The 15,974-nt window shown below is 46.3% G+C and overlaps 1 protein-coding gene across 1 annotated transcript in view; it reads left to right on the forward strand.

The window, feature by feature from the left end:
• Nucleotides 1-15,974, forward strand: part of SF3B2 (splicing factor 3b subunit 2) — a 329,817-nt gene that overhangs the window by 12,263 nt on the left and 301,580 nt on the right. The window contains exons 2-3 of the mRNA XM_029614631.1: nt 10,770-10,816; nt 11,079-11,231. Of these exons, the coding sequence (XP_029470491.1) occupies nt 10,770-10,816; nt 11,079-11,231 (200 nt within the window). The remainder of the gene's footprint in view (nt 1-10,769; nt 10,817-11,078; nt 11,232-15,974) is intronic.

The following is a 15,974-nucleotide window of genomic DNA, read 5'->3' on the forward strand; positions in this document are numbered from 1 at the left end:
TCCTCCCGTCTCTTTGCTCGACTAGCTATACCAATGATGTCCCCGATCCTGCCGTGGCAAGGGCAGGGGGTTTCTGAGCAGGTTGAGCGGCCCCCCCAATGGGCTAGGTCCTGCTCCAGGTTCGGTGGACACTCCATGTGGTAGGCGCCGTCTTGCGCGTGATTTTGTGCGGCTCTATCTTCCCTACCGTCCGTCCAGTATGCACTGTGCAGGCTGGCCCTGTTGTGCCCTTACTATGCGCATATGTGCGCGCTTAGTGGCCATCACGCGCAGAGGTACATGCGTCCCGGGGCACCTAAAGCGTCCTTCGCGCCCGGAGGGGGCGCATGTTCCTGTTCTCCTAACGTGCCCCGAGTTATGCACGCTCCTGCCCGCATAGCTGACCATGCTCCTTAGCGCATAACTGCGCGCCCAACTGGACGCTTAACTGAGCGCATAACCACGGGCAGGCACCCGCGCACAGCCTGTTGCCGTGCTTGCTCAGGTCAGGACAGAACTGTGCGCGCTTGAGCTCAGGCGCTATCCGACTGAACGCACAAGTCGCAGGAACTATGGCTCTGGTAGATAAGAAGCACAAGCGCCCTTTGTGCCACCTGCCATTTTGTGCCACCTGCCATATTAGGGTCACACAGCCTGACCTTGTATCAGTCCTGTGTCAGCACTGTGAGGAGGCCCGGGAGGGCTGGACTGTCAGAGCTTCTCCAGGTCTGGCCCCTACCCATCTGAGGATGGGTCATCCACAGCCTCCGGTAGCGCCCCAGACCTAAGCAACCCTGGGCTTGTGTCATCTCCAGGAGAGGGCAGGTCAGCCCCTACCCTAGTTCTCCCTGGGCTAGGTATGGACCCAGTGACCTTTTTCTTGGTTGGAATTCTTACCAGACTACGCTAAGGTTATTCCACATAGATGAATTGCCGCCCAAGTTTCCCAGACCCTCAAAACTCTGGGAGTGTCCAGCACAGACTTTGTCGGAACAAAAAAGGAACCCCAACTTTGTGTTTCTTCGGAAATCCTCTTACTATTTCCCAATGCTGAAAGCCATCCAGGAGTTGATTGACCTGGAGTGGGACGCACCGGAGGCCAGTTTTAAAGGGGGTCAAGCCTTAGAGGCCCTGGACCCAGTGGCCAAGGAACGCTGTGCTTCCCGAAAGTGATCTGTGCCGTGTCGAAGTGGACAACTACCCCAGTAGAGGGAAGAGCGGCTTTAAAGGATGCACACGACAGGAGGTTTTTTAAATATATCCGAAGCAGAAAGCCTGTGAGGGAGTCAGTTGGACTGTTAGATGATCGAGGGGTTAAAGGGGCACCTAGAGAAGATAAGGCCATCGCGGAAAGATTAAATGATTTCTTTGCTTCGGTGTTTACTGAAGAGGATGTTGGGGAGGTACCCATAATGGAGAAGGTTTTCATGGGTAATGATTCAGATGGACTGAATCAAATCACGATGAACCTAGAAGATGTGGTAGGCCTGATTGACAAAATGAAGAGTAGTAAATCACCTGGACCGGATGGTATACACCCCAGAGTGCTGAAGGAACTAAAAAAGGAAATTTCAGACCTATTAGTAAAAATTTGTAACTTATCATTAAAATCATCCATTGTACCCCTCCCAATGCTTTCAGCCCTACAGGAACTTGACATTTCAGACATCTTTGTTCTCGGGAAGGTCTTAGTCCTTTCGGAGTCGACAACCCAAGAGAGGGGCTGGTTCAGGTTCAGCCTGAACTCCCCAATGAATTTTTGCCGACCCATCCACGGAATGAAGAGTTAGGGGCTCGACTATCCCTCTACTACCAGCGGTGGGCCGAGATCACGTCGGACAAATGGGTACTGGATATCATATGAGAAGGATATGTGCTGGAGTTTCGCAGCACTTCTCGGGACATATTCATGATGTCTCCATGTCACTTCCAGCACAAGCTGGCAGTGGAATCTACCTTGATAAGGCTCCTCAAGTTGAGGGCTATGATTCCAGTACCTACACCCCAAGAAAATATGGGGCATTATTCCATCTATTTCATCTATTTACATCTGCGAGTAATTCATTTCCGCATGGAAATTCTGTGCTCTGTTACAATGGCTGTACAACCGGCAGAGTTCTTAACCTCCCTGGACCTCTCCAAGGCCTACCTTCATATTCCAGTCCGGCAAGACCACCAGCGTTTCCTATGCTTTGCAGTGCTGGGCTGCCATTATCAGTTCCGGGCGCTACCCTTCAGCCTGGCCACCGCCCCCAGAACATTTTCCAGAATTATGGTGGTCATGGTGATGGCCCTGTGGAAAGAAGGAATCCTGGTGCACCCAAAATTGGACGACTGCTTGATCCGGGCGAAATCGTTAGAGAGTCTCCAGGTGATCAGCAGTGTGATGTCTCTGCTTCAGGAGCTTGGTTGGGTCGGGAACATGGACAAAAGCAATCTCAAGCTCTCCCAGTCCTTAGAATATCTGGGAGTCCAGTTTGACACCAAGCAGGACAAGGTCTTCCTCCTGCCCTCATGGATAAGGAAGTTGATGTTCCAAGTGCATCGGTTGATGAACGCAATGTGCTCCAAGGTGTGGAGTTATTTTTATGGTCCTCGGTTTGATGGGGTCAACCCTGGAGGTAGTACCATGGGCAAAGGGCGCACACGTGTCCACCCCATTGCTCCCTGCTGTAAGGTTGGAACCCGCTGTCTCAAGACTAATCAATTCGCCTCCACCTACTGATGGAAGTACGTTCTCTGCTCCAGTGGTGGCATGGGTGTAAGCCTGTCCCCACCGAATTGGCTAGTTCTTACGAAAGATGCGAGCCTCTGAGGTTGGGGAGCTCACCGTCAGGAACTGACGGCCCAGGGGCATTGGACCAAGGAAGAGGCGTGCTAGAACATAAATCGCCTGGAAGCCAGAGCAGTCAGGTTGGTGTGTCTACAGTTCAGCCACATGCTCCAGGGTCAGGCGGTCTGCGTGATGTTGGACAACACAACGGTAGCCTACATCATAGAAACATAGAAACATAGAAATGACGGCAGAAGAAGACCAACCGGTCCATCCAGTCTGCCCAGCAAGCTTCACACATTTGTTCTCATACTTAACTGTTTCTCTTGGCTCTTAGTAACCTTATGTTCTAATTCCCTTTTCACCCCCACCATTAATGTAGAGAGCAGTGCTGGAGCTGCTTCCAAGTGAAATATTAAGTTTGATTAGTTGGGTAAGCGGCAGCATAGCTCTCTGCCATGAAGCAGAGGGCAATGCTGGAAATGTGTGAAGTATCAGTTTTTCTTTTCCCCTGTCATTGAAGCAAGGAGTCATGCCGGACATGCACCGAAAGTGAAGAATGCCTTGAAAGTCACATTAACTATCATCAAATATTGAAAAGCCTAATAATTGGTAATACCTATAAGCCCATGAACCCATCCCTGTTTTTTTTTCTTTTTTTCTTTTCTTTTTTTAATTGGGAGATGGATGCCCTTCATCCTTCTACTCTGTGAAGGTGGACACCTACCACCGGCCACTGGCATCCCGCTCCGTTAATGCCTCTGTGGCTACTGCCGCTCCATGCAGTGTTTTACTACCTGCTCTTTATATGCGTCCTCTAGAACTGATGGATCCCATCCCTGGGTTTTTTTATTATTTATTTAATTGGGAGATGACAGCCCTCCATCCTTCCGCTCCGTGAAGGTGGACACCTACCACTGGCCACTGGCATCCCGCTCCGTGAATGCCTCTGTGGCTACTGCCGCTCTGTGCAGTATTTTACTACCTGCTCTTTATATGGACACCTACCACTGGCCACTGGCATCCCGCTCCGTGAATGCCTCTGTGGCTACTGCCGCTCCGTGCAGTATTTTACTACCTGCTCTTTATATGTGTCCTCTAGACCTGATGGATCCCATCCCTGTTTTGTTTTTTGTTTTTGTTTTTTATTTAATTGGGAGATGACAGCCCTACATCCTTCCGCTCCATGAAGGTGGACACCTACCACTGGCCACTGGCATCCCGCTCCGTGAATGCCTCTGTGGCTACTGCCGCTCCGTGCAGTATTTTACTACCTGCTCTTTATATGCGTCCTCTGGACCTGATGGATCCACAATATTTATCCCATGCCCCTTTGAAGTGCTTCACAGTTTTGGACTTCACCACTTCCTCCGGAAGGGCATTCCAGGCATCCACCACTCTCTCCGTGAAGAAATTCTTCCTGACATTGGTTCTTAGTCTTCCTCCTTGGAGCCTCAGCTCGTGACCTCTGGTTCTGCTGATTTTTTTCTGTTGGAAAAGGTTTGTCATTGTCTTTGGATCGTTAAAGTTTTTCAAGTATCTGAAAGTTTGAATCATATCACCCCTGCTCCTCCTTTCCTCCAGGGTGTACATATTTAGATTCTTCAATCTCTCCTCGTATGTCAACCGATGAAGACCCTCCACCTTCCTGGTCGCCCTTCTCTGTACCGCCTCCAACTTGTCCTTGTCTCTTTGTAGATACGGTCTCCAGAACTGAACACAGTACTCCAGGTGAGGCCTCACCAAGGACCTGTACAAGGGGATTATCACTTCCCTTTTCTTACTCGATATTCCTCTCTCTATGCATCCCAGCATTCTTCTGGCTTTTGCAATCGCCTTGTCGCATTGTTTCGCCGACTTCATATCATTAGACACTATCACCCCAAGGTCTCTCTCCTGCTCCGTGCACATCAGCCTTTCCCCCCCCATCGAATACAGTTCATTCGGATTTCCACTCCCCAAATGCATGACTTTGCACTTCTTGGCATTGAATTTCAGCTGCCATATCTTCGACCACTCTTCCAGCTTCCTTAAATCCCGTCTCATTCTCTCCACTCCTTCCGGCGTGTCCACTCTGTTGCAGATCTTAGTGTCGTCCGCAAAAAGACAAACCTTACCTTCTATCCCGTCCGCAATGTCGCTCACAAAGATATTGAACAGGACCGGTCCCAACACCGATCCTTGCGGTACACCACTTAAAACCGCTCTCTCTTCAGAGAAAGTTCCATTTACCATCACGCATTGTCTTCTGTCCGTCAACCAGTTTGCAATCCAGGTCACCACTTCGGCACTCACTCCCAAGCTTTTTGTTTTATTCACCAGTCTCCTGTGCGGAACCGTATCAAAAGCTTTGCTGAAATCCAAGTAGATGACATCTAGCGCTCTTCCTTGATCCAATTCCTTGGTTACCCAGTCGAAAAAGTCAATCAGATTTGTCTGACAGGATCTTCCCCTGGTGAATCCATGCTGCCTCTGGTCCATCAATTCTCCGGACTGTAGATATTTCACTATTCTCTCTTTCAACAGTGACTCCATTACTTTTCCCACCACCGAAGTGAGGCTAACCGGTCTGTAGTTACCAGCCTCTTCTCTGTTCCCACTCTTGTGAAGCGGGACCACCACCGCTCTTCTCCAATCACTCGGCACCACTCCCGTTTCTAGGGATCTATTGAACAGGTCACACAGCGGACCCGCCAGCACATCTCTGAGCTCCCTCAGAATCCTTGGATGAATCCCATCAGGCCCCATGGCTTTGTCCACTTTCAGATTCTTTAGCTCTTCCCATACATTTTCTACTGTAAAATGATTTTCATCTATTCCACTACCCTCCAGCTTCTTGTGTAGAAATGGTCCTTCTCCAGGGTCTTCTTTAGTGAATACAGAGCTGAAGTATTCATTTAATATTTCTGCCATTTCTTCGTCTCTCTCCACACATTGATCATTTCCACCTTTCAATTTCACTATACCACTATGGACTTTTCTCTTTTCGCTGATGTATCTGAAAAATGTTTTGTCACCATTTTTTATCTCCTTGGCAATCCTCTCTTCCGCTTGACTTTTTGCCAACTTGATTAATTTCTTCGTCTCCCTCAGTTGAATCAAATATTCTTCTTTGTGCTCCTCCCTTTGGGATCTTTTATATTTTTTGAATGCTGTTCTTTTAGCTTTAATTTTGTCAGCCACCTCGTTTGAGAACCAGATAGGTTTCATTTTCCTTTTGCTTTTCTTTACATTTCTAACATAAAGAGTAGTTGCCTTGGTGATTGCTCCTTTTAGATTGATCCACTGCTGATCCACATCTCTCTCATTCTCCCATCCATTTAGTTCTTCCTCTAGGTACTTCCCCATTTCCTCAAAGTCTGTGTTTTTGAATTGTAAAACTCGGGTCTTTGTGGTTCTTTTCCCTATTCTTTTAGTGATATTAAACCATATTGTTTGATGATCACTGGTGCTGAGGTGGGTGCCCACCTCGACATCAGAGACATTATCTGCATTAGTGAGCACTAAGTCGAGTATATTTCCTTCTCTCGTGGGTTCTAATACCATTTGTTTGAACAAAGCTACTTGCATGGCATCCACTATTGCTCTACTATTTTTAGATTCTGCAGATGGGATTTTCCAGTCTACATCTGGCATATTAAAGTCACCCACGATCACCACTTCTCCCTTCTTACCTATCTTATGGATGTCTTCAACCAGGTCTCTGTCCAGCTCTTCCTTTTGGTTCGGGGGCCTGTAAACCACTCCAATATAAATTGATGCTCCATCATCTGTTTTTAGGTCTACCCATAGTGCTTCTTCCTTGCCCCAACTTCCTTGTAGCTCAGATGCTTGGATATTGTTTCTGACATAAAGAGCCACACCTCCCCCTTTTCTATCCACTCTGTCCTTCCTTAACAAGTTATAGCCTGGTATTGCCGTATCCCAATCATGAGATTCTGTGAACCATGTCTCTGTGATAGCAACAATGTCCACTTCTGCCTCTATCATTAGGGCCTGCAGATCTGGTATTTTATTTCCCAAACTATGAGCATTTGTGGTCATAGCTTTCCAGGTACTCTCTTTAAGATTATTGCTTTTCCTGTACTCCTTATGAGACTTTAGTTGAGATTTGTTATTCACTTCACTCTTTCCTTTTGCAGTTGTGCCACTGATGCCAGAGTTATCCATCTCAATTTGCTTTTTCTTTTGGTTATGTATCTTGAAATTCTGCATGCATTGGTTTTCTCTCTTTTCTGGTAACACTTCAATGTTTTTCTCTAGGACTTCAGTTTTTAATATAGGGAAGGCTTTTTGTTCTTGTTGCATTTGATACTGTGTGTGTCTCCTAGTAACTGGTCCAATTCTACCAGAGCCCACTGTAATCCTGGTTTTTAATGATTTACTTAATGACCTGCTTGAGTGGGGGGGTATACTTGTTGGCTGCAAATCTGTCACGAATGGGTGACTATGGGACACATGTGTAATCCTACCTGAGCCTACTGTATTTCTTTTTCTTGACTCCTGGTTATTCTTTGGTATTGGGGAATTATTTTCTGAGTAATGCAATGTGGGTGTATTTTTTGTAATTAAAGCTAATTGAGCTTTAACCTCAGTCAGCTCCTTTTTCATAGAAGAGAGTTGTGCACAGATTGGGCAAGTTCTACGTTTCCAGATGTTTTCCCTCAGAATAAAGGCTCCACAACAGTTGCAAAGGATAGTTCTCATATTGGTAAAGTTTTGGGTTGGTGATTCTTAGATGGTAACAATTTACTAATTTATCTTGTTGCTAATGCTAATTTAGTCAGTCTATATTAGAATCTAAGGCCAGGGGTGGGTGGGTGGGAGGGAAACAAACAGTTGAACCTGGGACAAGCTGAGTAGAGCAGGACACTTTCTGGAACTTTATTCGTCCTTAAGCTATTAAAGATCCCTCAGCACTTCTGTGCCAATATTAAGCAGATTATTAAAGAACAGCTATACAAAATAGAAATGCAGTTATACTGGATCTTAAAAAACAGACAGTTTGCAAGGAACCAATTATAATTATTATATAATAACAGACCTAGAGAAAGGTATAAACTGAGCAGTTCTACTTCACAGAGAACTCAGATATTAATGGAGCACAGAGCAATGATCAGAAGGAAAAGTGAAAGTAAACCAGCAGGGTTTTGGGGTTTTTTTTTTTGTTTTTGTGGTTTGTTTTTTTCCCCCAGAAAGACCACCACCAAAATTAAGAGTAAGAGCACTTGAAAGAAGGGAGATTGAGAGACTTTTTCCCCAGAAAGAGCACCACAGAAATTAAGAGTAAGAGCACTTGAAAGAAGGGAAATTGAGAGACTTTCCTATTACACAGCGCTCAGAGGCTAGTAAATCAAATCACCAGTAGAGGAATATTAAGAAACACTGATATCTATTATGCACAGATTCTCTACTATATATTAATTCAAATTTTAAGACAGCCTTATCTGCACCGGGAACAGAAGATTCCTCGACCGCCAGAGAGGAACCAAGAGCCAGCAATTATCTTTGGAGAGAGATCTCCTTATGGAATGGGCAGAATTGAACCTACAGATGATCTTGGCCTCCCACATTGCAGGAAAAGACAATGTCCGAGCAGACTTTCTAAACAGGGAGAGTCTGGATCTAGGAGAATAGGCATTGTCGGCCTTTCAGCTGCTGGTAGATCGCTGGAGCCTTCCGTCCATCGACCTGCTTATCTCACAATGCAAAAGTTTCCCGATTCTTCAGTTGCAGAAGAGATCAGCGATCCCTGGAGATAGACACCCTTGTTCAGACCTGGCCAGAAGAACACTTACTATATGATTTCCCTCCGTGGCACCTGCCGGGCAGGGTCATTTGCAAGAACAAGTGCCACAGGGGATTAGTTATTCTGGTGGCTTAGGATTGGCCCAGACGCTTGTGGTGTGCAGACATGCGGAGGCTTCTGGTGGAGACCCCCCTGTGCAGGGACCTTCTCCAGCAAAGTAAGGTCCTTCATGTGGATCCGACTCTATTTTGTCTTACGGTTTGGCCCTTGAGAGGGCTCGCCTCATGAAGAGGAGATATTCGGTGGCAGTAATTACCTTCTGGCTCCAAGCGCAAAAGTTCTCTATGTCCTTAGTGTATGTGCGGGTCTGGAGAGTATTTGAGGCCTGGTGCAAGGAACACAGTGTTGTCCCTCGGATGGCCAAAATCCCTCTGGTTCTGGCATTTTTACAGGATGGCTTGAATAAAGGGTTGTCCCTTAAGTCCTTGAAGGTCCAGGTAGCAGCTCTCTTCTGTTTCAGAGGCGAGGTGAACGGAACCCACCTGTTGGCGCATCGGTGCTTTACCCCATTTTCTTTAAGGGGTAAAGCACCTCCATCCTCCCCTGTGGTGGCTGGTTTCCTTATGGAATCTTAATCTAATATTGGAGTTTTTGGTAGGGTCTTCCTTTTGGCCGCTGCGCAGTCTGTCCTTATGCCTATTAACCCTGAAAACTGTGTTCCTGGCGGTGATATGCTCAGCTCGTGGCATTTTTGAACTACAGGCATTGTTGTGTTGGGAACCATTCCTCCAGATGACCCCAGGAACATTACAACTTCGTACCGTTCCATCCTTCTTGCCCAAGGTAGTTTTGGAGTTTCATGTGAATCAGTCCATTTCGTTGCCATGCCTAGATAGGCACAAGGACATGGAAGACTACCGCCTCCGCCATTTAAACATCAGTAGGCTTTTGGTGCAGTATCTGGAACTTTCAGAACCGGTGCGCAAGACGGGGCCGCTTGTTTGTCCTTCACGGTGGAAGGAGACAGGACGAACCAGCTTTGCGTGCTGCCATAGCTCACTAGATTAAGGAGGTGGTCACAGGAGCTTATGTAGAGGCAGGAAATCCATTACCCTTTCAAGTTAAATCTCATTCAACAAGGACTCGGGCAGTATCCTGGGTGGAAGCTAAATTACTGTCTCCTGTCAAAATCTGCCGAGCGGCAATGTGGTCCTCCTTGCACATCTTCTCCAGGTTCTATCGCCTGGACATTCAGGCCTGAAAGGACTCAGCCTTTGCAAGAGCGGTGCTAACCGGACTGCGGGCAGCCTCCCGCCCTGATCAGGAGTAGCTTTTGTACATCCCATTGGTCCTGAGTCCATCTGGCTTCATGCTAGGAAATGAAGAAATTACTTAATGATAATTTCATTTTCCTTAGTGTAGACAGATGGACTCAGCATCCCACCCACGACTACCAAAGAACCATGCCAAGGAATCGCCCATCAGGTGAATACTGATTCCAAGAAGTTACGGTTAAGCTGTCACCCAATCCCTAGATCAGGGCATCTTTAATCTTGCTGGGATTCAGCGTTTGGTTGAGTACAGTTATCTGTTTTTAATCGTTTTAATAAAGTTCTTCGAAAGCTGTCCACAATGGTTTTTAAAGAGAATACTGAAGGGCTGAGGTAACTGCAGGGGTGTATCTAAGGTGACGCCAGCTTTGAAACATAACTCCTTCTCCATCTGCTAGCAGGGGAGCACATAACCCATTGGTCCTGAGTCCATCTGTCTACACTAAGGAAAACTAAATTATCAGGTAAGTAATTTCTTCAGTTTAGCCAGTTAAATTGACACCAATCCAATAACTCCATCTCTGACCAGGAGTTACATTTCCATTGTTAAGAAAATAGGATTTAAACTTGCGCACATCTCTCTTTTGGAAAGTTATAGCTAATGCTTTGATTAACGTGGGATGCTAAGTTGTGTGCACAGTTTTACTTTCGTGTGCACATTTTTTTATGTGCTGAGCTTCTTATTAAATCAGGAGTAAAGTTTTGTGTGACAATGTATGCTCAACTGAATGCATCTTATTCCAACACGGCCTTAGTTTGTGGTGCAAGGAGCGAGAATGTGATAGAAAGCTGGCTGATAGGATGGTGCAGTGAGGTGAGACGGAGGATTCTGAAGTCAGCATGAGCAGAAAATCTGCCGCATGTATGATGAAGTAATTCAGAATTATGGATTTGTTTTCTTATCAGTATCAACTAACATTGAGATTGCTGTTTACAGGGAGTCGGGAGGAGTTGATTGAGCGGCTTCAGACATACACCTTGCAAGTATGTGAATATCCAAGGCATTTTACAACAGCTTTATTGTAAAATATCCCCATTTGAAAACAATTTCTCTGAAGAGAGCAATGTTCCCTCTAATTTTTTGTGGGCTGTTAGCAAAACATTCTCATGTGCAGTGTTCTTTTAAAACACAGTTCTGTTTTCCTTGTGTGCTGTTTACCTGTGTACACATGCACACAGCTTACAAGGAACATTGGCAGGGATATACCAGTTGAAAGTGTCTTTGTATGTATTGTCTCTTTGACAGACTGGCATTGTGTTGAACCGGCCAGTGCTGAGGGGAGAGGATGGGGAGCAGACCCTTCTGCCATCACGTTCCATGCCAGGAAACCCTCCCCCACCATCTCACTCGGGGCCTCCTGGAGTGGGAATTGCCCCGCCCCCACCAAGGCTGGACCAGGTAAAAGCAAATGTCATTGTGTGTTTGGAGTCACACCTGCTGCTCCTGTGACTGAGCTCTGTGTTTAGTTTCCTGGAACAAACTTTGCAATAGTCGCAGAGTGATTTCAGCCAGTCAGATTGGTAGGTTGGGTAATCCTTGCATGGCTTTTTGTGCATGAAGGTAAATCTTGGGAGGAGTATGTCATCTTGTGCACACTTGAACAGGAGGCTAAAATTTGCACAAGTTCATGGTGATGCGAGATCTGTCAGTTTAATCCAGTATCTCTCAACCCTCTCCTGGAGGCACACCTATCCAGTTGGGTTTTCAGGATTGCCACATTGCAAATCTCTCATATGCATATTCAAATACTGGGTCTCCAGTCTTACATATTCATGTGGCAATCCTGAAAACCCAGTTGGATAGATGTGCCACCCAGGAAAGGGTTGGGGAAATACTGGTCCACACTACTGCACGTGGGGATTCTGCCTGTACCAGGTGTGGTATCCTGAAAATCTGACCCGTTTACAACCCTTGAGGACTGGAAGCAAATACCACTGTGTTAAAATTTTCACTACACTGGCAACAAAGTGAAATGGGGGCTAATGGGTGGAGGGAAGATCAGTTTCCCTCTTCTCGTTTTAAATTGTGAAATGTATAGACCAGAAGTGGCCAACTCCGGTCCTTGAGCCACAAACAAGCCTGGTTTTTAGGATATCCACAATGATATGCACAAGCTATATTTGCATGCAATGGAGGTAGTGCATGCAAATCGCTTGAAGGTGCAGGATTCTATACTGGTCACTTGTAAGAACTAAGAGGTGCGGATCTCTGCCTGTCCCATGGAAAACAATTCTGACCAGAATAAGGGTAATCTTGTAACTGCCAGCATTGGTGTAGATTCTGCAGGTACTTGCAGACATTTCAGTAATTTTCAAAGGGAAAATACATGTTTTCTATTAAAACCCTAAGATCATTTCAGACTCCTGGATTTTGCCACCCTTCTAGTTAACCTATTGTGCCACCGATGGTCTCTCCGTATTTCTCTGTCTCCAGCAGATGGTAGAGGTGTAAAACCTGCAGTCTGGACTATAAATAAAAAAAAAAAGATTATTTTTGGCAGCATCCCTCCCTTGGGGTTGTCTTGTCCTGGTGGGGCCATCACCTCTGGTTTGAGATGGATGAGCAAAGGAGCCTTCAAGAAGGCTCTGTCTAAACACCGTGGGGGATTGTAAAGCTAGTGGTCCAGTTCCCTTATTCCCCAGGAGAGCCCCTTGGATCCTGCATCGACTGTGCAGCATTAAGGGAAGTACTTTTGTTTTTATTTTATGAGCTATTAAAATGTAAGAAAAAAAAAGAAAATTGAACAGGGGAATGGTCATCCGATACTGCGAAGGGTCTTGGCAGGATCCGGGCTCTGGCTGACTCTGTCCCTAATCGGCTCGGCATAGCCAGCTAAAAGTAGCTGGGGGTCCCGGCGGTAAGGAGACCTCCACGTTGCACAGCTTCAGACTGCACATGTGAAAGATGGTGCACAGCAAGAGCTGCTGCTCATGCGGTGAGCTGCGTATGCGGCTTTCTAAAGCTGGCTTATGCGCTGTATGCGTCTCCGGGGGAGAGGGTGGGTCGAGCTCCAGATCAGCAGGCAGGTGAGTGCTGAAAACATTTGGGACTGCCACTGATGCCTTTACAATAAGTATGGAAACTGCACCCATCTTGGCTTCAGCAGAGGCGTCTAGGGAGGCAGGGGATTTCCTGCCACCTTTATCTCCCACAGTACAAGGACCAGAGGAGGGGGCAGGAAGCCTTTGATGCTGAAGAAGTCATGCTGGAGGAAGATTGAGGATTCTCTCTCCTTCAGATTTTGTACTGCTGCATAGGGCATATCTGGCCAGGAAGGCAGTGTGGGAAAAGTGATCTCAGTCCCAGGATCAGCCTCAAGATGGTTCGCAGCCTGCAAAGAGCCTCAAGGTGTATGAGAAGAAGGGCGCTGTGAGTGTCCGAATGATTCTCGGATTGTCTGCTTAGCCAGGTAACCCCCAAAGGGAGCCTGACAAATCAAGACACCAGTGATTTAGCAGATGGTTCTCGAGAGCAGGGTCCTCTCAGGATTTGTCGGATCTGGAGGACAGGCCAGAGGAGGATGTGCTGGTGGCCAAAGGGGTAATTCGGCTTTTTAGGAAGGTAGAACTGTGGCCTTTGATTCTGCATGTCCTTGAGCTAGGCATTAAGATTCCATAGGACCCCATCATGGATGGATTGAAAGGTCCAACGAAGGCTTTTTCTTTCCACAAGTCAGTGAAAAATTTGTGATCAGAGAGTGGGACACCCCTGAGAACTGGCCTGAATGTTGGAAGAGCAATGGCTAAACTATGCCTGTGGATGGCCGCTCAGTAGTTGAACACTACATTGAGCTCCTGAGGACGGATTAAAAAAAACTGATTTCTTGCTACAAGTTACCTCTAAAATGGGACGGCAACGTAAGTCGAGAGGGGAACCTTACCCTGCAACCCCCCGACAACGTCTGTCACACGTAGTGCGCAGAGACTAGAGAGCAGGATTTCAGCAGCTGGAGAGTGGGGTAGGGGAAGAAGAGCTCCCCTCTCTCCCTGGCTCACCATCGCCATTTAGTCCTGTGGAAGGAACACCACTGGGGAATCCGGCCGCATTGTGGAAGGAGTTGAGAGAACCGCTGTTAGACTGAGGAGTCTTGAGGCGGAGCTCTGCAGGGCACGACGGAGATGCGACTGTGACCACAAGCCCAGGACTGCCATCAGGGCTGACCGGTGAAGGAGATACATTGCTGGGAAAATCTGGAGGGGCAACAGGAATTATGCCCGAAAGAACTTTACCAGCTGTGGTAAGACCTTTTGTCTTTACATTAGAGACAATCTGGGAGACTTTCACAAATGGAGCCTATAAATTATGTGGTAAAAGAGTTGGAAGATAAAGTCAGGGTAATAGCTAATTCGAATCTTGATTTGGAACAACAGATTGCAACTAACAGATCAAATTAGAAGTATTCAACAAGTTCAGACAGCTACTTTAAAAGAAAGGAAAAATTTTTAATTGAAGATGGAGAACTTGGAAAATGCTATAAGAAATAAAAATTTGAGGTTTATTAACTTCCCACAAATCTCATTAATTTCTCCTCGAGAAACTTTTAAAAGATATCTTGTGAAAGTACTTCATGTGTGGGAAAATGAAATGCCATCAATTTAAAATTTTTTTACCTCCCAAAGTTAAAAAGGTTGACAGAACAAAATGGAGGATTAAGAACTTCAGTTGTTGAGCAACCCTTGAATATTTCAAAGTTCCTAGAGACTTCTGACACAGAGCTTGTGATTTCCAGCAGCAATGATTGTAACTCTTAACTCTTGAACCTGATAAAGATTGGTTTCTAAGGCTATGTCTTAGGCATAGAAATGATTAATTTTTAGGTTGCAACATAAGGGTTTTTCCAGACGTTGCATGGGAAATGCAAAAAAGGAGAGAGGCTTTTCTCCTCTTGAGATCACAGATATTACAGCTTGGTGGGGTCTTTTTCCTAAAATTTCCTTGCAAGTGTATGGTAAAACATGCAGGTAATTCTTATGTGCTTTATGACCCCCCCCCCCCCCCAAGTTGGCACAATTTCTGGCAGGGAAAATACCCGAAACGTTCACAGAACCCAGAGAAAATGTATTAAGTTCCTCCTAAAGTTATTTGATCTCTGTAATACTATTGAGGAAGTCTTATAAAATTTAAAAAAAACTATGCCGGTTACCAGAGGAGATGCTCAAGCTTTTGATATTTCCAAAGGTGGATGCTTCAGTGTCTGTGGTAACCAAGATGACCATCATTCTTGTGGCAGGTTCTGCCATGCTGAAAGATGTGCAGGAGCGAAAGTTGGAAGTCCACCTCAAAATAATTTTTGAGGTCTCTGCATTGGGTATCCGGACTGCGGTCTTCAGTAGTTTTATGCAAAGAGCATGTTTGTGCTAGGTCCAGCAATTGCAGGTGAAGGAGCCTATGTCAGCATCTTCCACCAAACAGGTTGAGCGCTTGGTCAGTGGTAGCCTTTGTGGCGGAAGCCTTATGTGACCTGTTCAGAATGTCTTCCAGGATTGTCTGCAGTGTCAGCCAGGCGACTGCTTTGGTTGAGGAACTGGTTGGCTAATGTGTAGTTCGTCTCAGATAGGTGCTCTGCTGTTCAAGGGCAAACTCTTGTTCGGGGAGGTCTTAGAGCAGCTGGTAAAACATCTGGGAGAGTCCAAGGGGCATAAATTGCAAGAGGACAGGCCAAAGGGGGAAAGAGTTCTTTTCCGACCCATTTGCGCTTTTGGAATAATATATTTCGGCCAAATAGAAGTCCTTTGGAGGTTCAGAGGCAAAGCTCGGGCAGAGTACAGCTCTGGTTGCAGCCCTTTCAGGGTGGATGGAAACTGGTCAGGGAACCAAGGGGGCTAAGTCTTCACAATGAGGTGAGGCCGGTCCACTCTTCTCTTCTGGTCATCGGGGGGCGTTTGGCTGTCTCTTACGAAGAATGGATGAGAATCAGTGGGTCCTAAGTATAAGAGATGGCTACGCGTTAGAATTTGCTTGATTGGTGCAACAAACCTACATAGTCTCCCCTTGTGCTCCCCATGCCAAGCGAGTAGCAGTTCAAGTGACAGTGGACCACATGCTGCATCTAGGGGCTATAGTGCCCGTTCCCTGAGAGGAACAGAGAAAAGAAAGATATTCCATTTATTTTATAGTGCCAAAAAGTGGGTGGAACGTTCA

Source organism: Rhinatrema bivittatum, chromosome 8 (genome assembly GCF_901001135.1).
Source record: "Rhinatrema bivittatum chromosome 8, aRhiBiv1.1, whole genome shotgun sequence".
Lineage (NCBI taxonomy): Eukaryota > Metazoa > Chordata > Amphibia > Gymnophiona > Rhinatrematidae > Rhinatrema > Rhinatrema bivittatum.